The following is a 25,951-nucleotide window of genomic DNA, read 5'->3' on the forward strand; positions in this document are numbered from 1 at the left end:
TTACACATTTCTGATGATTTCATAGGCCTAATGGACACTTAAACTATCAGAATAAGGAAAAGTCTGAATATTTCTTGGACCAAACCAGGTAATCAATAATCTTGCTTGAGACACACACTATTTCAAACTAATATTATTAGGCCTATATAAAATAGGGTAGGCTTTAATTTTTCAAATTGTTTTAAAACGTTTTAATATGCAGCCTAGGCTACTACATATTGTGTTTTCTAGGCTATATTGTGCTAGTGTGTTTAACAAACCAATAAAGTTATGTGAACTGTCTTCACATTACATGTTAAACTGTAGGCTACCTGTAGGCGCAGACTAGGCTACTGATCAGGGTCCTCCTGTAACTCGACAATCAAATGTAAATTTAATTTACGCATGGCTTACGAACTCGCAATGATCCGGGTGTTAATGAAAATTGTTGCAAGTCACACACATAACTCAAACGGTTACGTGCGTTACGTGTGGTCTGAAGCAGTCTTTTTTTGGCTACGTTACTATAGCGAATCATTTGAGTTGCATATCTTTTGCGTAGGCTTTGCGTAAGGTCTATGCGCAGTGTGCTTCGCGTAACAGGGCCCACTTTTCTAAAAGACAGCATTATCATGTCAATCAACTACGTCTCTGGACAAAACGAACCAGCCCAGTTTATGAGCATTTAATTCAACTGCCACATTAGCCTTTGATATACTGATAAAGTCTGCCTATTTGCTTCACCTTTTGCCGATCTAGATGGTTCAAACTGCACGCATTCTTTATCAAAATAACTCGTTATGTCTACATGTTTGTCTAATTTCGCTAAACTTTCATCATTAGAAGAAAACAACCTATGCTATGTTGCTACTCTAATCTCAGCGTCTTTTTCTAATAGAAGTTGAACGTTTTAACTAGCCCACCTGTGAAATCCCTCGGCATCTCTTCTCGCCAGAATCACTATATTCCACCTGACATCTCAGACGCATCTATCTGCGCTCACAACAGAGGCTACACTTGGCGTGCGCATTCTGTTCGCGTTGCGTCTTTGTCAACAATTCGCTTCCACTAATGTTTATTAAACGCATAGGGGCTACATTCACGCATCCCTTGCTGATCAGACACGTTTTAAATGCGGCTCTAGAAACACCTCAAGATGCGTTAGCGTCTGCGCATGATTTCTAAACTCAGTTGTAAATTCAATTCACCTTGACCCCCCCCCCCTAAATATTTTCTCATCGGATCTGCACGAACCATGTAAGTCACCTATTTTTGATTCAAAACGGCGAATTTCGCCGAAAGGTGAGGAGTTTGCATGCCTGTAAATAAGTCTTTGTTGAAGGCAGCATGAAGAACACACACTTCACAGAAAAGTTTGCATTAACACTAGAAGCGCCGCGCCGTTCTGACCCACTTATACCTAGAAGCGCCGCGCCCCGGTCATTTGACCGCTTTGACGACCTACTAGAAGCGCCGTGCTGGTGTGAACTACTTAAAGCGCGGCGAGGCGGTCAAAAGACCGCTGAGTCCTTAGACTGGGAGGCTGTTACTTACACAAAATGATCGCTAGATGGCGCTTCGTGCACGAATCAAATCGTTTGGTCATAAATTCAGTTTGCACTAAGCCATGTATCATTCGTGTCAGACCGTGTTGTTGATAGTCTGTGGTTGTTTCATTATGACATACAGCACGTTCGAGTTATCTGTTCATTTATTTGTGTTGATTTGTGTTGTTTGAGGTAAAAACTCTGGAAGAGTTCTTGAACAAACCTTAAGCAAACTTGACTTTCAACTAAAATGCTCTAAAAGTGAATGGGTGGCTAGTCCCAATTCACTCCCCAAATTCACTTCTATTCATTTATACAGTACTATTTATACTATTCATTCATTTATACTATTCATATTCCACTGGCTAGAGCTTCGGCCTCATATTCAAAGGGTTGCTGGTTCGATCCCCGACCTCTTCATGGCGGAAGTTCTTTTAAGCAAGGCATCAATAAATATAGGCTATATTCTATTCTATTTTTTTCTATTCACACAACTACACGCACGCTGGCGAATTCGAACATTCTGAAACGCGCATATGCGATGAAACATGATTGCGCATTCTTCCACGAGTTGCCTAAACAGCCAGCCTACAGCAGGGGACAGAGAGAGGCGGTGGGGGTGGGGAAGCAGTTAATTATCCTCAATGCCGCGGTGATGTCTGTATAGCCTAGCCTAGACGAGTGTATGGGGGAGGGGGAATGATCGGTTTCAAATAGGCGATGTTTGCAATGGATAGTGTGTTATGTATAGACCCCGAAGCCATTTGCTTTGAGAATAACGGCTGGCTGATGAAGTAGTTGGCTGGCTAGCTGGCTGGCTGGCTGCAGCCTCATGCCAAAACCTAAATGAGGCTGCAGCCATCAAAGTTTTCATGACTGATAATGGCTTTAGTTGCCACTTCATGTCTACAGATGTCTATGTTGTACTAGATCTCAACACACAATGTTATTGTTTTGGACAACGTTCTGCACGTTTCACTTCAATGTAGACTGCATGCGTTGTGAACAGCGCAGCAATCTCTGGAAAGGAAACGTGGAAGTCGCAGTAGCCTAATAGCCTATCGCGTTCAATGTTGTAAATCCGTCTGTTCCAGAATATTTTGTTCATATCATCAATCTTTGGTTTTGGTGTTTGTGCAACCGGGCCCTGAAGATTTAACAAAAGTCTGACTAGCCCTACGTAGGAATTAGGAAAGTATGTAAGGCGAGATCAAGATTAGGCTACGTTGTTTGCTTCTTTCCGTGTCGTCAACTCACTGTGAGTCCTGTGTATCGTAGCAACGAGCACAATACTGATGTGGTGTGTCCAGTGGGAAAATCTCATGTAGGCCTAGTTTCTAGGCTCGTTTATTTGTCGCGCGTCTCTATGATATAATTATTTTTAGATGCAAAAAGTCTAACTGGCTTAAGTTTGTCAGATGGCGGCTCAATTTGGCTCAGAAAATTATTGGCTGGCGAAATTATTGTTCGTTAATGGTAAACAGAGTGATTCATCCGTTTATTTCAGATAGTTTGTTATTAAAAACCATTAACAAAAAATAATTGTTCGTCGACGTTGAAAAACGGTCAGAGAGTTCAGCCAATTTAAGCTACATTATTTCGCTCGTGCCAGGTTGCGAACCCAAGTCTCCTGCGTAGCAGTCGAGAGAGTTAACGTTGCGCCACTGAATTAATGTACCGCATTCAATTGGAGATAGATTTGTTTGTCCAGCAAATATGTAAGAAAATGCTTATACATTAGTCTGAGCTTTAAAAGATAGCCTACAAATAGAAGATAAGATACAACTATGAATGTACGTAGGCATACGCGTCCTACGTACATAAATAGGCTTCGACGAATTTCAGCTGAAAATATTTTTTACACACGTAGGCCTGCCTAACGTTGCAACGTTTTCAAAACAAACTCGCATTTTACCACTGTAAATCGCCTCCATAGACTATGCCATGTAAATGAAAAATAGTTATTAAAATAAATCACATAGGCTATATAATACATATTGCACATATATAAACTATATGTTTTATATTATTCTCATACCCGACTGACAGGAAACCCTTGCGACATCTGCTGTGAGAAAAGAGAATAGCAGCCTGGACAAACATGGCCGAACGCGAGACAACATAGTGTTGTCACATAAGTGAGCGCAAAATAGCTCTAAACTAGCTTATACCGGTGTGCTTTTGATCATGTAAAAATTCTGGGTGACAAAACACGCGTATTTAGGAAAAGTCGTGAACGTAGGGTCGTGGAATTTAATCGAATGAAAAGATTTTTTTTTTTTTGTAATCACTGCGGTCAAATGACCGCAGCCCGGCCGTTCTAGGTATATCTAGGTCAAACCTACACAGCGCTTCTAGTAATACGCGTCAGTGGTCAAATGACCGGCGCTTGGCGCTTCTAGTGTTAAAGGGATAATCCGGAGTGAAATGCACTTTAGATCAATTTTTCGGACTATTGGGGGTACATACGTTGAGTTGACACCAAAATCATGTCATTCGGATGTATTTTGAGAAAGTTCGAGCTCACCGTTTTTAGCCAAAACTCGTTAGCCTGGAAGTGACCGGGGCGTGTCCTTTCGCCGCTACAAAACGCTATTTTTATACCTCTTCTACTGTTCCAAACAACACTACACTTACGTGGTAGTGAGTAGAGGGTCCCTAAAGCCAAACCGAAGTATCCCCACGTCTTTATGTGGTCGGATAGAGAGTCCAGAATGAATTTAATCGAGTCAGTACCCTTTAAGTCTTAGACTAGACTTTGCTAGAGATTATGAGGTCAACTGGAAGAACATTGAACCTGACTGCTGTGCTTGGGAAGTTTGGCCAGACACAGATTCAGACCAATCCAGATGCATTAATTGCTCGGGTAAAAAAATATTCTATTTTATCATTTTGATTAATTTAGATTATTTTGTAGAGGTCTGTTTTTGCTTCTTCAATTGTAGTCAGTGTAAATTAAATCAAATCAAATCAAATCAGTCATGATATGCCCAAAATGTCTTTATGGTGCTTTTTGCCTTTGTGTGGAAAGAGCAGTGGATAGACATGAAGCGAATGGTAGACAGACATGGGGGTGGAGTGCTAATTTTAGTAGATGTTTTATTTTAGAATTAAAACCTTTCATTAACAGCTACCTCTATACAGTCATCAGTTTGTTTATCTGATGCTATGTTCAAGTAATGGCATCAAATGAAAGCTTAATATTTTAATGTGTCAGCTGTAGCAATTGGGCAGCCTAATTAGATTTGACAGAACTTCCAAGGCTCTGTAACAATGAATAGCCAATTCTTCAGGTAGCATATAAACATATTTGCAATAAATTAGAAGGGCTATTCAAAAAACATAGAACAAAGAATAATTCTTTGTTCTATGTTTTTTGAATATCTGAGCATACCAGGTGTCTCTGCAGTCCTGAAACCCAGAAAGAACACTGAATACTATACTATAATCTACATGACTTACTAGACGTGTTGACAGCAGGTTACGAAGTAGGCCAAGCGTCTTCATCAGTACAATTGCATCAGCATCAGAAAGTAGGCAGAAGAGTTGGTCTGTCCCTAATGACCGTAGAATCTCCATTTTCACCTTCTGATCTCCTTGAAATGCCATGTTCTACACACAAAACAATGCAAACACAGATAACAATACTGTAGAACATTAGTGGTGCATCACTTTCGTGTAAACAAATGTGTGTTGAAAAGATATAGCTGCAGTGATGAGGGGTGTGATAAGTACATGACGTCCTCATCAAGCTTCTGGCATCCTTTTGAGCTTGGCCTGTTCATCTCTAATTGTTCAATTGATTAGCACACCTGGGCCTGTATTCACAAAGCATTTTATCTTACCACTAAAAGTACTCCTAAATCGCATTAAAAAATCTTAGCTAGGATTTTTTTCTTAAAAGTTATTCACAAAGCCTCTCAGACCTACTTTTAGTAAGGAGAAAGGACAACTCCTGAGATAATATACAAGCTCCGTTGCTATGGTTGAAGCCATTACTAATGCACAAGCTTGATTAAAGTGACCACCTTGATTGGCTGATGATTATTCGGTTCTTAAAGGAGAATTCCGGTGTGAAATTGAGCTTAACTGTACCGAAACATGTTAAGGTGTACTCACACGTGTTGTAAGACGCATTTTGAGCTTTTTAAGTCCGACGTCATGGTCCCAACAGCTATTTTGTGAAAAGACATTTATTAGCGCAGCCAGACGGTTTTTGCAACCTGTAAACTTTGTAATCACTACCTCCGTTTTAGCGGTTTTAAAACAAAATTGCTAAACTTGAACATAATCACTGTAGCTGTGCAGCCAGATGATATATTCAAGGGTAACATCCAGACTTCCGCGAAAAAAGAATTTGATTAGGTTGAGGCAAAAAGTCAGTATAAGATGACAATTTAGTCAGACAGGGAGTCTGTGTTTACATCCGAGATGCATGGTGCCGAGACGCAACTGTAGTATGCAGACACTGCTCACCACTGGCGGAGTTTATGATCGTGAAGTGCCGGCCGTTCTATCTGCCAAGGGAGATAACAGCGATTCTGCTGGTCGCTGTTTATATACCCCCAACTAACAACAACAGTGATAGGAAGGCGGCGCTGAACGAACTGTATCAGGCCATCAGCGAACAACAGACAGCACACCCAGATGGTTTCGTCATCCTCGCTGGAGATTTCAACCACGCGAACCTGAAGTCTGTTCTGCCGAAATTTCATCAGCATGTACACTTCCCAACAAGAGGAGATAACACCTTGGACGTTGTTTACACCTCTCACAAAGGTGCATACAAAGCCACCCCCCTCCCCCACATCGGCCTCTCTGACCACATCACTGTTATGCTAATGCCAGCATACAGACAGAGAGTCAAAGTCACCAAAGCAGTTCCAAAGCAGGTGAGAGTGTGGTGTGAAGATGCATCAGAAATGCTAATGGACTGCTTTGAATGCACAAACTGGGAAATATTCAAACAGGCAGCTACCTACAACAACCACACAGACATCGAAGAATACACAGATACAGTGACCTCCTATATCACCAAATGCATTGATGATGTGACCCACACAAAGAGCGTCATCACACGGGCTAACCAGAAACCATGGCTGACAGGAGATGTCCACCGACTGCTGAGAGCCAGAGACAAGGCTTTCAAGGCAGGAGACGAACCTGGCCTGAAGACCGCAAGAGCCAACCTGTCACGAGGCATCAGGAAAGCAAAACTAGACCACACACACAGGATAACCCGCCACTTCAGCGACAGCAAAGATGCACGGAGCCTATGGCAGGGGATCCAGTCCATCACAGACTATAAGCCCACGCCACAGAGCTGCGAGAGCAACATCACTCTGCTCAACAACCTGAACAGCTTCTTTGCACGCTTTGAAGCACAAAACAACACACGCCCACAGAAGACCCCACCCCCTCCGCACGACCAGACTCTGTGCCTGTCTGCATCCAGTGTGAAAAGAACACTTTCCACCATCAACACCAGGAAAGCAGCGGGTCCAGACAACATCCCTGGAAGGGTGCTGAGAGATTGCGCAGAGGAGCTGAAAGATGTGTTCACAGACATCTTCAACACCTCCCTGAGGCAAGCCACTGTCCCATCATGCTTCAAGACCGCCACCATCATACCTGTGCCAAAGAAACCATCTCCATCCTGTTTCAATGACTACCGCCCGGTAGCATTGACACCAATCATCATGAAGTGCTTTGAACGACTGGTCATGGCACACATCAAATCCATCCTCCCCCCCACCCTGGACCCCTTCCAGTTTGCATATAGAGCTAAAAGATCCACAGAGGATGCAATCTGCTCTGCCCTCCACCCAGCCCTCACTCACCTGGACAAGAAGGACTCATATGTGAGAATGCTGTTCATAGACTTTAGTTCAGCATTTAATACCATAATACCACAACAACTCATCTGCAAACTCGACAAGCTGGGCCTCAACACCTCCCTCTGCAACTGGCTACTGGACTTCCTCAGCCAGAGGCCACAAGCAGTGCGTGTCGGCAACAACACCTCCAGCAGAATCATTCTGAGCACAGGGGCCCCACAAGGCTGCGTGCTCAGTCCTCTGCTCTTCACACTGCTGACGCATGACTGTGAACCAACCTACAGCTCAAACCACCTGGTGAAGTTTGCGGATGACACAACTCTGGTGGGGCTCATCACCAAGGGAGATGAGACACAATACAGGAGAGAGGTAGACCTCCTGACCTCATGGTGCAAAAGCAACAACCTCCTGCTGAATGTCAGCAAGACAAAGGAGGTTGTTGTCAGCTTCCAGAGAGGTCAGACCCAACACCCCCCACTGACCATCGACGGTGCTGCTGTAGAGAGGGTGAGCAGCACCAAATTCCTGGGGGTGCACATCAGCGAGGACCTCTCCTGGACCACCAACACCACAGCACTGGCGAAGAAAGCCCAGCAGCGCCTCTACTTCCTGCGGAAACTCAAGCGGGCAGGGGCCCCTCCACCCATCATGATAACATTCTACAGGGGCACAATTGAGAGCATTCTCACCAGCTGCATTACTGTGTGGGGTGGAAGCTGCACTGACTACAACAAAAAATCACTCCAGCGCATAGCCAATGCAGCTGGAAAAATCATAGGGGAAACCCTCCCCTCCATTCAGGACATCTACACAACCCGCCTCACCCGCAAGGCACTCACAATTGTGAGTGATGCAAATCACCCCTCACACAACCTGTTCAATCTCCTGCCCTCTGGTAGGAGGTACAGGAGCCTCCCCTCCCGCACAGCCAGACTCGCCAACAGCTTCAACCATCAGGCTGTGAGACTGCTGAAGGGTCATTCCGTGTCAAATCAGGACACTTTCGGACCTCATCGGAACGGATTTCAACGAAACTTGATATGCTGATTTAGTCATATGAGAAGGCCTCAGAAATAAACTTGCACGTTTCTTGCATCAATATTAAGGGAGATTCAGACTAAGAAAGTTTGCATAAATTGGGGTGGGGACTATACATTTGACTTATTGTATCTCCTTTACTGTAAGTCACACAGAAATGGTTCTTATGTCGTTTGAAAGCTCGTTTCCAGCTCTATATTTTACATAAATAGCAAACAATACCCAAAATGAAAGGTAGGTGAGTTATCAGAGATTATAATATTAAAAATTGAATAGCAAAAAAACCTATATTTTAAATTTCTTCATTTTTTCCCTAAAGCTAGCCTGTAATGTCATTGACATCATCTGAAAATGTGGTCTGTGGTTTTTGAGGCATTGCAGAGATATTGTGACCTGTGAGGTGGCATCACATAGGTTACAGTCACTAATGGGCAGCTTTGACATGAAACTATTGCACAACACAGGCGTAACTAATTCAGTTAATTACGTTTTCAGCTATTCTGAATTTGCATTGATTCATTCAGACATAAAACATTATTTTATGCTTGGAATGACCCCTTCTTTATCCATTTTGTGTCAAATCACCTAGTGGCGGAAAGTCTCCAAAAAAATCTGAAAAAAATCACAGGTGTTTGTAGACTAAACCTATGCATAACTCTTAAATATTACAGCTGTATCACTTACAGTTAAAAAACTACAGCCCTTTGAAGATTCAAGTCATTTTAACCATTGTGGTGAACGATCCTTTTTGCAACATTATTGGCTCTTTTGGTATTTCACTCACATTAGTGAAACTATGGGAATACAAGGACATTTCCCTGTTGAATTAAGAAATCCAATCAGATGTGACGTATCTTGTGTAATTTCCCCTCTGCCAAGCTCTGAAAATGGCTATAAATTCATTATGTGAAAAGACTTCATCACTTTTGAAGGCTTCTCATGCGAAAAGTATGTGCCATAAATGTATCAGATTATTTTTGCCACTCATAAATGGACTACAAGGTCATGTCCATGCATTAACTTTGGTTGTAATCATTATCATATTGTCAGGGCATTTTGATTTAATTGGGCTTGATTTTCAAAAAGCCCATTTTCGTCTTCTCATTTCACCAAGTGAACAGTTAACAGGACTTTTTAAAAAAATACCATATGTCAATCTGTATGTGAGGATCATCTCTCCAAAATTTGGGCTTGTTGCTGAGTTTCTTTTGATTTTTGGAAAATATTCTTTATGGGTGATTCCGTGTTAAATCAGGACACTTTCGGACCTCATCGGAAGGGATTTTAACGAAACTTGGTATGCTGATTCAGTCATATGAGAAAGCCTCAGAAATTAATTTGCACGTTTCTTGCATCAATATTAAGGGAGATTCAGACTAAGAAAGTTTGCATAAATTGGGGCGGGGACTATACCTTTGACTTATTGTATCTCCTTTACTGTAGGTCACACATACATGGTTCATATGTCATTGAACTTCAGCATGACATAACATAGCCAATTATCTCACTTAGTTGTAGGTAATACAAGTGATGGAATTTTGTATGTGTGACCTACAGTAAAGGAGATACAATAAGTCAAAGGTATAGTCCCCGCCCCAATTTATGCAAACTTTCTTAGTCTGAATCTCCCTTAATATTGATGCAAGAAACGTGCAAATAAATTTCTGAGGCTTTCTCATATGACTGAATCAGCATACCAAGTTTCGTTAAAATCCGTTCCGATGAGGTCCGAAAGTGTCCTGATTTAACACGGAATCACCCATAAAGAATATTTTCCAAAAATCATAAGAAACTCAGCAACAAGCCCAAATTTTGGAGAGACGATCCTCACATACAGATTGACATATGGTATTTTTTTTAAAAATCCTGTTAACTGTTCACTTGGTGAAATGAGAAGACGAAAATGGGCTTTTTGAAATTCAAGCTCAATTAAATCAAAATGCCCTGACAATATGATAATGATTACAACCAAAGTTAATGCATGGACATGACCTTGTAGTCCATTTATGAGTGGCAAAAATAATCTGATACATTTATGGCACATACTTTTCGCATGAGAAGCCTTCAAAAGTGATGAAGTCTTTTCACATAATGAATTTATAGCCATTTTCAGAGCTTGGCAGAGGGGAAATTACACAAGATACGTCACATCTGATTGGATTTCTTAATTCAACAGGGAAATGTCCTTGTATTCCCATAGTTTCACTAATGTGAGTGAAATACCAAAAGAGCCAATAATGTTGCAAAAAGGATCGTTCACCACAATGGTTAAAATGACTTGAATCTTCAAAGGGCTGTAGTTTTTGAACTGTAAGTGATACAGCTGTAATATTTAAGAGTTATGCATAGGTTTAGTCTACAAACACCTGTGATTTTTTTCAGATTTTTTTGGAGACTTTCCGCCACTAGGTGATTTAACACAAAATGGATAATGAAGGGGTCATTCCAAGCATAAAATAATGTTTTATGTCTGAATGAATCAATGCAAATTCAGAATAGCTGAAAACGTAATTAACTGAATTTGTTACGCCGGTGTTGTGCAATAGTTTCATGTCAAAGCTGCCCATTAGTGACTGTAACCTATGTGATGCCACCTCACAGGTCACAATATCTCTGCAATGCCTCAAAAACCATAGACCACATTTTCAGATGATGTCAATGACATTACAGGCTAGCTTTAGGGGAAAAATGAAGAAATTTAAAATATAGGTTTTTTTGCTATTCAATTTTTAATATTATAATCTCTGATAACTCAGCTACCTTTCATTTTGGGTATTGTTTGTTATTTATGTAAAATATAGAGCTGGAAACGAGCTTTCAAACGACATCAGAACCATTTCTGTGTGACTTACAGTAAAGGAGATACAATAAGTCAAATGTATAGTCCCCACCCCAATTTATGCAAACTTTCTTAGTCTGAATCTCCCTATATATTGATGCAAGAAACGTGCAAGTTCATTTCTGAGGCCTTCTCATATCACTAAATCAGCATACCAAGTTTCGTTGAAATCCGTTCCGATGAGGTCTGAAAGTGTCCTGATTTGACACGGAATGACCCTGAACTCTCTCACTCCCTCAGCCTCAGCCCGAGCCCCAGCCACCAGAAACCTCAGACTGGCTGGAGTCTAGGGATCTGACACCCCCCCCCCCCCCCCCCCCCACACACACACCCTGGACTCAGATACACCAAAGGACTGTTTTGCACTATTGGAAATTGCACTGATAACAAAGAAAAGCAAATATTACCTCTTATCCTGTACTGTATCTTGTATCTTGTTATTTTGCTTGTTATTTTATTTATAATATGTGTACCCTGGAACAAGCCTTAAGCTCTCTGCACTTTATTGTATGTCTCTGCACTTTACTGTTGTTATGTCCTGTCTTCCCTGGTGGTGTCATGTTCTGTCTTGTCTGGATGTATGTCTACGCATGGGATAGCGGGGAACGTAATTTCAATTCCTTTGTATGTATAACACATGTGAAGTATTGACAATAAAACTGACTTGATTTGTTTAACACTAGAAGCGCCGTGCCGTTCTGACCTAGAAGTGCTGTGCCCCGGTCATCTGACCGCTTTGACGTCCTACTAGAAGCGCTGTGCTGGTGTGAACTACTTAAAGCGCGGCTGAGGCGGTCAAAAGACCGCTGAGTCCTCAGACTGGGACGCTGTTATTTACACATAATGATAGCTAGATGGCGCTTCGTGCACGAATCAAATCGTTTGGTCATAAATTCAGTTTGCACTAAGCCATGTGTCATTCGTGTCAGACCGTGTTGATAGTCTGTGGTTGTTTCATTATGACATAGGCTACAGCATGTTTGAGTTATCTGTTCATTTATGTGCTGATTTGTGTTGTTTGAGGTAAAAACTCTGAAAGAGTTCTTGAACAAACCTTAAGCAAACTTGACTCAACTTTTTCATAGTATTTCATTTTGTATATTTCGCTTTTACATTTTGTATGCTACTTAGAAATGTTATTTATAGGCTATTTTAAAATGGAGGCATGCGTTCTGTGATTAGGAGCCTTCACAGGCTACCACGGCTACTTTCATTCATTTAGGGAGAAGCATCTTGTAGGGTCTAGCTACCTCAGAGGGAGGGAGATAGAGAGAGCAGCTGAACTGAGCAGGCATAGGCGCGAGAATTAATTAAAAATGATGAGTGAAACATGCTCTCCGTTTTGCAAATACATTGGTGGTGCAGAGCTGTAGCCTACTGGTTAGGGCTTCAGCCTCAGAACCGAAGGGTTGCTGGTTCGATCCCCAACCGATTCGATCCCCGATCTGTTCATGTTCTTTTGAGCAAGGCATCAAAAAAGTATATTCTAGTCCAGTGGTTGTCAAACTGGGGTACGCGTACCCCCTGGGGTACGTGGACCGATTTCAGGGGGTACGTGGAAAAATATCAAAATCATATGCCTTTCCAAACGTTTTTTATATCCCACGGAGGTAACTTAACTTCCGCATTTGCACTGCACATTAAAAACGTATTTTCTCCGCATTAATTAGGCTAAATATTGGAGAGTGGAGACAGAGATGGTAAAGTAGAGCTTTACAGCAGCCTGTTGCAGCACTGATTACAGCTCGGCGTCATAATAAAATTTGCTATTTGTCGCACGTAAACTACGACTAGCCTATTTGACAAAGAAAATTGCAATCGATGGATAAATGGCTGAAACGCAACGGGTTCACGCAGCAATAACAGAAACGTCAAAGGAGACACCTGCTGTCGGGACAAACTTTTCAGGTCAAGACACTATCATAGCAAACTAAAACTATCATAGAGTTTGGTCAGAAGACAGTGACAGATGTCTGGGTTAGTTTGCGGGCAGAGTATCCGGTCCTGGCAAACCGAGCTATTAAGACGTTGATGCCATTTGCTACAACGTATTTATGCGAGACTGGATTCTCAGCGTTGGTCTGCCTTAAGAGTACAGACTGTTTGTTGAAAATTATCGAAGACTGAAACTGTCCCCAATTCGGCCTAACATCACTGCATTATGCAAGAACATCCAGGCACATCCCTCACATTGATTGGTGACGTGGGTGGAGAGGTGGTAGGCCTATTCTGTGTGGTTTAGCCTACTCCAAATTAGTTTAACTATTGTTAATGTGCTTCCTTTTTTATTATTAGGCTACTTTACAGCAGAGAAGTTAAGAAAATATACAATGTTAATATGTGAAAAGCAATACTTGTTATCAGCATGTGAAAAGTTAACAATAGCTTTAATGAGATCTTGGACATGTCGTAGGCCTAATGTGTGTGAGATCTGTCTGTGACAAAATTGATACGAATAAATATTAACAATAATTAAAAAACGTGTTGTTAACAATTGGTGGTGTGGGGGTACTCGGGAAGATCTATAATGTCTCAGGGGGTACATGCCTGTTAAAAGTTTGGGAACCACTGTTCTAGTCTATTATTTTCTATTCACACAACTACACGCACGCTGGCGAATTCGAACATTCTGAAACGCGCATATGCGATGAAACATGATTGCGCATTCTTCCACGAGTTGCCTAAACAGCCAGCCTACTGCTCTGCCTTACAAATCAAACAATTAATAGGCCTAGCCTACTAAAAGATGCAGGGGGCAGAGAGAAGGGGTGGGGGTGGGGAGGCAGTTGTCCTCAATGCCGCAGTGATGTCTGTAGCCTAAGTGAACTGGTTAGACGAGTGTATGGGGGAGGGGGAATGATCGCACAAGACAACTATAATTGCTCTTCTGTTGAATGCCTCCATGTGCGAAGGTTTCAAATAGGCTATGTTTGCAATGGATAGTGTGTTATGTATAGACCCCGAAGCCATTTGCTTTGAGAATAACGGCTGGCTGATGAAGTTGTTGGCTGGCTAGCTGGCTCAGCCAAAACCTAGTTAATTTTCATGGCTGATAATGGCTTAAGTTGCCACTTCATGTCTACAGATGTCTATATTGTACTAGATCTCAACACACAATGTTATTGTATTGTTTTGGACAACGTTCTGCACGTTTCACTTCAATGTAGACTGCATGCGTTGTGAACAGCGCAGCAATCTCTGGAAACGGTGGAAGTTGCAGTAATATCACGTTCAATGCTGTAAATCTGTCTGTTCCAGAATATTTGGTTCATATCATCAATCTTTGGTTTTGGTGTTTGTGCAACCGGGCCCTGAAGATTTGACAAAAGTCTGAGTAGCCCTACGTAGGAATTAGGAATGTATAAGCGAGATCAAAATTAGGCTACTTTGTTTGCTTCTTTCCCCTGTCATCTCAGCGCGAGAAAAAAACATTGCGGAGAACGTGCACTTTTAATTGGTCGCTAACTCACTGTGAGTCCTGTGTATCGCAGCAACGAGCACAATACTGATGTGGTGAATCCAGTGGGAAAATCTCATGTAGGCCTAGTTTCTAGGCTATCATTTATTTTTCACATGTGTCTCTATGATATAATTATTTTTAGATGCAAAAAGTCTAACTGGCTTAGCCAAAGTTTGTCAGATGGCAGCTCAATTTGGCTTAGAAAATGATTGGCTGGCAAAATTATTTTTCGTTAATGGTAAACAGTAGCCGTTTATTTCAGATAGTTTGTTATTAAAAACCATTAACTCATTGGCTGCCAGCGATTTTCAGTGCAGAGCGCTCCATACTGCCAGACGTTTTACAGCATTTTGACTGTTTTTCCAAGATCCACCGAACGGTGAGCTTTATGACTAGATGTAAACACCGAAGGTCCCAAATGAAAGAGTAGACTCTCTTCTTTCACCAGGAAAAAATGGTTTGTTTCTATCGTTTTCCGTTCTTTAGTAATCGTCAGTAGAACATGGCTTAGTTTTGCTAAAAACACCTGTTTTTGACCAAAAAATGGAGAAAACGATCTTTTTGTGAAAATCAACTTTTTAACGTTAGCATTTCAGTAGTATGTCAACCACGATTGCACTGTTATCTCGTCAGTCTTGTCAAGGTTGCTAGGGACTCTGATGGTCGCTATAGACTCTGAACAGGACGGTAGACTTAGCAAGCTAGCACTAGCAAAGTTGTTGTTAGTCTATATAGCAATATCCAATGTAAATGGATCATACCGTTCACGTGTTTTCCATCCTTGATGTAAGAAGTAAGCATAATTATTCCCTGCATCACGTGCAAACTAGATCCACTGTGGTCGATCTTCCATGTGTTTGCTTGTTGTATATGTCTCTGCATGTGCACTCTAGGCAGATACTAATCATCCAAATGGCACTGCTGCCATCTAGCGGTTTGGATCGCTAGTACAGTCTGTTTACAAGCCTGAAACTCTGCCAGATCGTTCCCAAGCCCACTCAGGAGCCCTCCCCATTGAAAAAGGCAATTGCAGTGAAAGAGTTAACAAAAAATATTTTTTCGTCGACGTTGAAAAACGGTCAGTGAATCCAGTCAATGTAAGCTACAACATTTCGCTCATGCCGAGATAAGAACCCGGGTCGACTGCGTGTTAGACGAGGAAGCCACTGTTGCGCCACTTGACGTTTTACATACCATTGTATTGGAAATAGGTCTGCGACGAGACGAAAGCAAGTCACATTCAGTCAGTCCAGCAAATATGTAAGAAAATGCTTATACATTAGTCTGAGCTTTAAAGAGACCCTATGCAACTTTTTCATAGTCATAAAATCGCTCAGAAATCGTTGTTTTGCTTGACTGACCAGTTTTATCGAAAACAGTAACATTTCCTCCCGCCCCCAGTGTCCCTATCTGCTATTGCAACCTTGCAGTTTCTGTTAATTAACTAATTAAAATTCGACGAGTATCATCTGGAAATAATTCATAAGAATCGCTTGCCAATGTCCTTTGTTACTTGAGCGCAGATTAATGATTTGGCTGAAACTAATTTAAATAGGCTACGACGAATTGCAGCTGAAAATATTTTTGTACACACGTGGGCCTGCCTAATAGAACAATGTCGCAACGTTTTCAAAACAAACTTTTACCACTGTAAACTGCATTTTACCACTGTAAATCGCCTCCATAGACTATGCCATGCAAATGAATAATACGTATTATATTAAATAAATCACATATATAATACATACTGCACATATATAAACTATATGTTTATGGTAAAATATTATTCTCATGCCTGACTGACAGGAAACTCCCTTGCGACATCTGCTGTGAAAAAAGAGAAGAGCAGTCTGAAAAAAACATGGCCGAACGTGAGACTAGCAGTATTGTCACATAAGAAGAGCAAAATAGCTCTAAACTAGCTTGTACCGGTGTGCTTTTGATCATGTAAAAATACTGGGTGATAAAACACGCGTATTTAGGAAAAGTCGTGAACGTAGGGTCCTGGAATTTAATCGAGTGAAAAGATTTTTTTTTTTTTAGTCACAGTTCTAGGTATATCTCGGTCAAACCAACGCGGCGCTTCAAGTAGTACGTCTCAGCGGTCAAATGACCGGCGCTTGGCGCTTCTAGTGTTAAAACAGTCTAGGGCTCACAGGGTTAAACGAGCGTCCTGTGAGGTAGGATTCAAACCAGGAAAGAGCTGAGCCAGAGATGCCCATGTTCGAGAGTATAGAGAGAATGATGCTGTGGTTTACCGTGTCAAAGGCAGCCGATAAGTCAGGCAGAATGAGCACTGATTACTGAGTGTCTGCCCGGGCCTCCTTTAAGGCTTCTGTTACAAACAGCAGAGCTGTTTCAGTGGAGTGGCCAGTTTAGAACCCAGATTGATTTGGATCCACAAGATTGTTCTACGAAAGGAATTCAGAGACTTGTTTGGAAACTGCTCGCTCTATACCTTTGGATAGGAAAGGTATTCTTAAGTAGAGGTGTAACCTGGGCCACTTTGAACGCTGCTGGGAACGTGTCGGATTTTAGGGAGGCATTGATCACATGTGTGATAGCTGGTGTGATGGTCTCTGAAAGCCTCATCACAGGTGAAGCACCGCTAGTCTCATGTAGCACTTGAAAACTCCTAACTTCGACTGGAACTTCACGGAATGGGATTCAAGTGCTGCTGCATGAGAACCTTGTGCCTATCTAGCAGTGCTTCGCCTGTGATGAGGCCGAATATAGTTCCAAGTAAATATCTGCCTAGATAATAGCCTCGTTTGATTTTGCATTATGATGTGTACTCGTTTTTAACACATGGCTCCCAAGATATATTTAGAAAAAAATGTAGATGTCTCGGTCACTTTTTTTGAAGGACGTGCTACTGACACCCTTCATTTACAGCAACTGTGCTAAGCTAAAGCTAAAAACGCTGCTCCCAAAGCAGGACAATGCCCGGACGGATTTTAACCATTTTTTTTTCACTGTTCTAACTCTGGGGGTGACCGAGACTGGCATAATCTCATTTTTGGGTGGCATATTCCTTTAAACAAAACAACAAAATTCCTTGACATTCCATGACTGTGCCCCAAAGGCAGCATGGGAACACCCAGGCTAATATCCTGCACCTAACCCCCACCATCCAGCCACTCTAGCCTCTCCCCCATAGACACAAAGGATCTGCAAAGGATAGCCCCTTTCACACTGACCGAATTTAACGTTAAGGCTGTTCCTTTCACACTGACCGACACGGGGTGGGGAGTCAACCCGCCTCGGCAATTGAACCCGTCTCGGGGGGTAGTATTATTGCCAAGGTGGGTTGAATGTGAAAGGAACAGGTCAACCCCGCTATTAGGGGTGTGTGACTGATGACGTATTTGGCAAGGCAGGAGGTTAAAATAAAGGAAACACACAAGGGACAAGGACAACTTTAGCTGCTGTGTCCATCTAATAGCCCTTTTTAAATTAGATTTTCAAACGAATTAACTCATAAGTCGATGTAATTTTGAGTGATACAAGAAGTGCTAAAACGGTTTTCCATTCAAAAGAACAATTCTAGCGAATCAAAATGATGTCATCAGACCCTGTTAATGTGCATATTTCTACTGCGCTAGATGGTTTTCCATCAACAGTTGTAGTGAATGGAACAGTTCTAGCAAATTTATCAAAGGTAGCAAATGGTACACCATTGTGAGGTCAACGTCTTTGTATGCGCGAGACAGAATTCAGATTTTAGCGCAGACTTTGTGAACATTCTGAGCAGGCGTCACAGTAACTTATATCGCTACAAACCGTTTCCATCACATTTATATCGATTTAACTCTCCTTAATCCACCTCTGGCGAGCGAATTAACTTATCACATCAAAACCGACGTTAGAGCGATAGAAGTCATTTTCCATCACGTGTCGCACTAACTTTTGATGCGCATCGTTTTTTAAGCAAATTAACTTTTTAATGGAAAAAGGGCTTATGGCTGTGTCCATCAATCGCGTTTTTTATGCTGGGGGGTGCCCTAGCTGTCTGTCTGTCAGCAAGATAACTCAAAAAGTGATGGATGGATTTTGATGAAACGATTTAAGTGTAACTGTGCCCTAAAATATGTTTTTTGAGCTGTTGATTGATTGAAATTAATCAGAAGTGGAGAACTACACTAGTACCAGGGTTAAAGATTAACTTCACCCCATAACTCCACCCACTTCACATTTCTGAAAAAGGCTTTCAAAATGGGCAGGACGTTCTGAAATTTGGAAGGGAGTGCAGCCCTGCTGCAGCCAATCAACCATGGTGATTTCGTGTCAATCTGGGAATGAGTGCATGGCTTATCACAGGTAGGCTAATCAGGGCAGCAGGTGTTGGGGCATTTCATTCCTAATTTGTAACGACCCGGTGACGTAGTGTTGGACGAGAAGTGCAGGACAACATCAGCATCCCAATAGTAATTTGGACCAACATGCCATGGCATGTTTCAACCTGTAGAGGGCGCGGAGAGCAATATCTCCAATACAAAATCATACGAAATGTTACTTTTGTCGAGAAACACGATTTTTGTCAATATTAACCCTGGTAATGGTATAGTTCACCACTTATGAGTATTTTCAATCAATCAACAGCTCAACAAACATATTTTAGGGTGCAGTTACCCTTTAATATTGACAAAAATTTGAACAATGTGACTGATTTCGCCGTAGAAGGTCATCAAACCAACTTGCTAACATGTTAGCTAGCTGAAGTTGCTGCCATGTATAGCACGGGTCTCCTAAACGTTGATGATTTGCGGTAAACAGCAGCGATGATTAATAAATCTTTTTTTTTTTTTCACTGAGCGGAAAATATTAAGCCCGAGGACCGACCCGACCCGAGTCATCTGCCCATATTTTCGACCCGAACCCGGCCCGAACCCGCGGGTCCCGTCAGGTTTGTCGGGCCGACCCGACCCGTTGAGAACTCTATCAGGAACCACAGGTCTAAGGGAACCTGTGGCAGAACCAACTACCGGAATTTGTGGCAGAACTAACTGCCGTGACTCTGGACTGGAAGCAACAAAAGGGGGTGAGGAAAGCAGCCTCGCACTCCTGCATCATCAAAGACTCTCATGACACATCGTACTTCATGTGGACATATTTGGATAGACACAAAGGTGTAAGCCGAATGCGGCCTTTCCTTTGCACACTTTCTTTGCACACGCATACACTTTAAGTCCCTTTCCCACATAACTTCTAGAAGTTACCCGGAGATATTTACCCGGGTATAGGCACGACACGGACGTTTCCCACATGAGCTTTATGTCCGAGTGAGATACGGGTAATTGTGTTCACACTAGCCCCGAGTAGGAGCCACGAGGGGTGGGGCAATGTCAGCACTTGCAGGGGGAGGGAGATGACGCTAAATAAATGCGTTGTTGTGCTGTGTTGCCTGGATGATGCGAACTTACATCAGATCCAAAACATCATGAAACAACAGAAGTAGTTAGCTCGCTAGTCAGCGGGAGCTAGCATAGAGGAAAAAATAGCTAACGCCAGGACCACAGTAAACAAAGCTCTACTTAAACCCTCTCTGGTATAAACATCCAACACAACAAATGAATAGAAAATAATGACACACCTGGAAAGTATATAAACAGCACACAGAGGTCTGAGGCTCCTTCCCAACTCCTACAAAAAGCAACAATGCTAAATAACAGCGACGTTAACTATTAGCTGTTTTGCTAACCACTGTAATAAACAGCTAGCAGTCAGTAACAGTTGCTAGTTGCAAGCTAATCGACAACACTTCAAGCTATTCACGTTTGCAAGGACAATCCTGCCTGTCCCGCAACAAACACAACAACGTGATTGCAGTTTAACATTTTATTGTACGTACACAACATGTCACTGTTTTCTGTACTCCGGTGTTCTGTCTGTGTTCATACTCGTAGGGCAATGTTTATCGTTACCATGGCAATTTGTACTTTCTGCCTCGTGCTGCAAGCAGGCTGCAAGGGCGCATTTCTATACGTCATCGGTACGCCCCCCATCTCTACCCAGAACTGCGCCGGCTGCGTTCCCACCTAAGCGCACCCGGGTAACATCTAGAAGTAGTACTAGGGGGCTAGTAGGGTGATTTCCGGGTAAGAAAATACCCGAGTTTTGCGTTCCCACATACAGCCACCCGTTTGATATCCGTTTGACATCCGGATGTCTCGCTCATGTGGGAAAGGGACTTTACACTGCATCCCAGCAAAAAAAGGTAAAACTGAAATAAAAAAAGTCTAGAAATTAAACATTAGCCCATGTCGTCAACCTTTCCCCTCAATTGAAATAACTATTTCTCTAATAGGCTACAAAGTACTCTCATGGAGCAAAACTAAGGATAATAAAATAAACCACATCCAATATGAATTAGATTAAAACCTTTCAGTATGATACAAGAATATAAAGAAGGGAGAGGATGCCTTACCATGAGGGCCCAGATGCCATTAACCCTTAGAGCTGGACTTTCACTCTGTGTGAGACTACAGAGTAGGTCAATAACTCCAGATTCTAGGATTGGCTGCACAAATAGAGACAAAAAAGTAATGCATTATCACAAGATATATGTCATAAAGAGGCTAAACAATTACATCGCCCACTTTTTATCGCTATTCACATATCATCTCCTAATGAATTTATTTGCTATACTAGTAATTATGACTTGAAAGGATTTTCTTTTTTTTTTAAGATTATTTTTTTGGGGCTTTTTATGCCTTTAATTCGACAGGACAGTAGAGAGTATGACAGGAAACGAGCAGGAGAGAGAGTAGGGGTGGGATCCGGAAAGGACCACGGGGCGGGAATCGAACCCGGGTCGCCGGCGTGCGGTGCAGGTGCCCCAGCCAGTCGTGCCACTGCTGGGGCCTTGAAAGGATTTTCTTAAGAAAATTAGCTTAGATAGTTTGTTAGTTTGTTTATTGTCCCCTTAGAGACATTTCTTTACAGAGATTTTATGTACATTATCATGTCTTCCTTCACATTTTTGCATCACATGACATAAGAGAAACAGACATTTAAGATGAAACACATGCAAACAAACAGACACAGAGGAACATACACATACACAGGTTTGTGTGCATATAAGAAGTTGAGATCTATGGGGTATCCTACGAAGCAAATTCTATACATATCTAGGCTATCTAGACATATCGAGGCTACACAAAGCCTTAACTCAGGGTATTAAGATAAGTGATACTATGACATCAGTTATGTAATAAATTTGCGAAACTAGGCTTTTGTCTCAGATCGTTCTCGGTGTTGGGATGATGTTGGCCTATCGTGAAACGTGGAGGTGCATAAGACCGCCTATATTAAAAAAAAAAACTATTACTTCCGCATTTATGAGCGGTAACGCAATCTAGGGTGGTCATTTTTAGTGTCTAGCCAGAGAGCGAACCAAGGCCCCCTGGTAAATCGATGGTCAGGAGTGGGCTGGCAGACTGCGTTGACACTGAACTCGACCAGTTCCTGAAACAAAATGCATTTAGTGTCTGCTGGACTGTTGACCTGATGATCTCTGGAGTGAAGACAAGCTGCCTGTGGGACACTGGGTCTGAGGGCACCACCATCAAAGAGTCTCACTTTAGAGAGCACTTTGGAGAGGAACAGCTAAAGTCCACCCATTGGGTGGAGCTGACTGCAGCCAATGGACTGAACATGCAGGTCCTTGGTTGTCTTGAAGCAGATGCCGAGTGTTTTGGAACCACTCTTTAGCGGCAGTGCATCTTCATACTGAGAGACACCCATCTGGATGTTGTAAAGATGTAAAAATGGGCTCCCTGGCATTATGGGGATGAACATCATCAAAGACCTAGTGACCTCTCTGCCGGGTGTGGATGCAATGAGGATGAAAAGGCTGCTCCACCAGAGGCAAGTGTCCGTGGTTTGTTGGACAGGGTCAAGAATGACGTGGAATTTGTGGATTCAGATGGCAGAATTGGGTTTGTCAAGGTGGCTGCAGAGAAGTGATCACCATCCCACCACACAGTGAGAAGGTGATTGAAGGCTGATGCCTCCTAACCTGACTCTCGCCAGATCCTTGTAGTTCGCTGAGCTTCACCCAAGGATCTGGGACTTCTAGATAGGAGACATATTTCTGTAAAAACATCGGCCTTGTAAAACATCCTTGCCTGTGATTTGATAAACCACTTGTCCGTTATCTTGAATGACGCGCTAGGCTACTTCAAGCTCTTGCCAAGCCCGGTCGGAAGAAGAGTGAAAACATCCTTGCCACCAATAAATGTCTTCAAAACCATTCTCTGTTCATCTTTTAAAGAATGAATACTCGATAGATTTGACGAAACGGTTGAAATAGTAGAATCAATGTCAGCACAAGACTCCTCGCTGCGTGCCAACATTGTTGTTTGAATCAAACACTCTCTTCGGAGCTCCTGATTGGTTCATCATTTTTTACTCCCTGGAAGGAGTTTGGATTTCCCTCGAGCCCAGACCCTTGTGTGGAGCTCAGCGAAACGCCTCTGGTGGAGCAACGTGGAACTACAAGGGTCTGGCGAGAGTCAGGCTAGATGCCTCCAACAGTGGAATGTAATTCCTGGTGGAAGCCACTCCAAAAATCAGCATCCAGAAGGGGCCTCTGGTTGCCAACACACTCAGAAAGGCAGCAGGAAAAGTCCCTGTCAGGGTTATGAACACCAGTGAGAAGGCCATAAAACTAATGCCCAGGGCCAGGGTAGCTGTGGTGTCACAGAGGATCTATCCAAAAGAGGTGGTGGGGTTTGAGGAAATGGATGGGGTATTGCATGTTGAACAGTGTTCACGCTACTGAAGACGGACACCAGAGTATGCCTCTTCCAGTACAGGTAGCTGCAGAAGAGCTTAACTCGGCACAGCATGTAAAGCTTGTAAAGTGCACTGTTGAAGTTCTACGAGGCATCCTCAAAGAGAGTAGCAGCCCCTGAGCATCGCCAGAGGTCATTGTGTGAAAAAAAGACGGGAGTGTGCGCTTTTGCTGTGACTACAGAAAGCTGAGCATGGTCATGTGCAAAGATGCACACCCACTTCCACGGATGGAGGAGTCGCTTCATGCACTGGACAAGCAGGCATCCCAACCTGCAAAAAGTCATTTCAGGGAGGTATCCCTATTAGAGTTCTCAACGGGCCTAAAAATTACAACTCGACCCGACCCGGCCCGTGGCTTTCAAAGCCCGAGCCCGATGTAACCCGACACATACATTTGAATTATCTACCCGAACCCGGCCCGCGGCCCGACGCCGGCGGTCGAGTTTTCCTATGTTATCTATGGAGACGGACGGTCGTTAAGGGCACGATTATGTGCAGTGGCCTACCTAACCCACGTAAAACCTAGTGAAACGATATTTTATAAATATTCTATAGGTTATAAATGGGAAAACTTACTGTTCTTGCTATAAAAAAGGCAGAATCATCCACAGAGCATGATATTTCAATAACCGCTTCATACACGCTTCATGATGAGTTGTTAGCTATTCACGAAGACGTAGGCTATAGCCCAGCAACAATAGTGCCATTTTATTTTGTTCAAGGAGACAGCTTCTTAGAACTTGCACAGGAACTCATAAATGTTGGTGCAACACATGACAGAGCTGCCGCAAGCTCTGTCCTTCCATCTCCCAACACAGTAGCGTCACGTCTGCCCCCGCTCCATGATTGCATGCACCTTGCATGCAGCAGCCAGACTTCCTTTACGATAGATAGATAGATTGATCCCCATAGAGAAATTCAAGATGATTCGCGGTAAACAGCAGCGATGATTAATAAATGTTTTTTTGTTTTTTTTTCCATTGGTGGAAAATATTTAGCCCGAGGACCGACCCGACCCGAGTCATCTGCTTATTATTTACGACCCGAACCCAGCCCGAACCCGCGGGTCCCGTCGGGTTTGTCGGGCCGACCCGGCCCGTTGAGAACTCTAATCCCTATCCCGCCACCCCTCCCCCCCGCAAAAAAAAAAAAGAGGAAGACAAGGCAATAATACAGGCTATAGCCCAATGCACTTCTAATCATGTAAGAATATGTAGATTACTTTATGGGCTGCTTATACTATTAATGTAAACGGCTTTTATTCTTATTCCATTGCAACTTTAAACAGGTCTAAGGAGTTTGTTGTTTTCATGTGGCCCTGGCAACTAGCCGGCCTGAATAATATGCACTTGAAATGAAACCTATTGATACGGTTCGGGAGAAGAGATATAATCCCTCCCACACTGGAAATTGATTGGTTGACTTACCGAAACATGCCAATCAGGATGCATCATGAGACACACACGCACACTATCACACACATGAACAGTCTCTCGCCCTGCCTCTATGTCGTGTGCGCGCTATACAGATGCTGTGCGCAGTTTTGAGCACAGTCTGTGTTGTGTGTGCGCGATCTTGCCCGCTCGCTCTAGATTCCGGGAGATTCTAAGTAATTTGCGGGCATCAGTGAGTCGCTATTAATAAGCGGGAGACTCCCGGAACTTCCGGGAGACTTGGGATGTCTGGACAAGGCAGAGCTATTCCCCATTTTGGACCTGACATGGGTTACTTTCAAGTGGCTATGAGTGACATCCAAAAAGCACACATTTTTGTATTTATTTATAGACATTTCACCGGTGCGATTTCGGTTATTATAACATTGCGTAACGATTACGCTATTTGTTTTTAGACATGGCTGGATTCACTTAATGGTAGCTTTCTAGTGAAGAACTTCTGGCCATCCATTCACTCAAAAGCGTTGGGCATGTGTGTAGTGTCAGAATTCCAGCAGTTTTTTAAGGATAAGTGCATGGGTATAACGACAATGTGCTAACGTAGCTAGCAGCATTTGCAGTACATCTCTTTGATGCGGATATACCCACAAGGTGAATGGCAGAGGTGGAAAACTCCAGCTTCAGAAAGTAAAAGTCCAATCATGTATCGGTTCTGCCTGTGCACTTAACAAGTGATCTCTCTCTTAGCTGCTCTACCTGGCTGAAGAGTTGTGCTAAATAGAATCAGCTGGTTCAAGTGAGTGGTTGGCACAGATATGTGGTAGGACTTTTACTTTCTGAAGCTGGACTTTTCCACCTCTGGCGAATGGAATTAAGTTAGTTTCAAAAGAGTTAGCTGCATGATGACTGAGCATCTCATGCATTACATATTTCTGGTGTCTTCATTTGATAATCTATCCAGTCTTGTGGCCCTTGCGGCCAACAGGTGCAACACTGAACATTTTTGCATCCCTCTGGTTAAGAATCACTGTATTAGGCTAAATGGCAGTTCCATAATT

The 25,951-nt window shown here is 42.7% G+C and overlaps 1 protein-coding gene across 1 annotated transcript in view; it reads right to left on the bottom strand.

The window, feature by feature from the left end:
* armc8 (armadillo repeat containing 8) overlaps positions 1 to 25,951 on the bottom strand; it is a 134,240-nt gene that overhangs the window by 33,037 nt on the left and 75,252 nt on the right. Inside the window, exons 16-17 of the mRNA XM_062533766.1 lie at positions 21,128 to 21,220; positions 4,989 to 5,138 (exon numbers count right to left, since the gene is read on the bottom strand). Of these exons, the coding sequence (XP_062389750.1) occupies positions 4,989 to 5,138; positions 21,128 to 21,220 (243 nt within the window). The remainder of the gene's footprint in view (positions 1 to 4,988; positions 5,139 to 21,127; positions 21,221 to 25,951) is intronic.

This window comes from Sardina pilchardus, chromosome 4 (genome assembly GCF_963854185.1).
Source record: "Sardina pilchardus chromosome 4, fSarPil1.1, whole genome shotgun sequence".
Lineage (NCBI taxonomy): Eukaryota > Metazoa > Chordata > Actinopteri > Clupeiformes > Clupeidae > Sardina > Sardina pilchardus.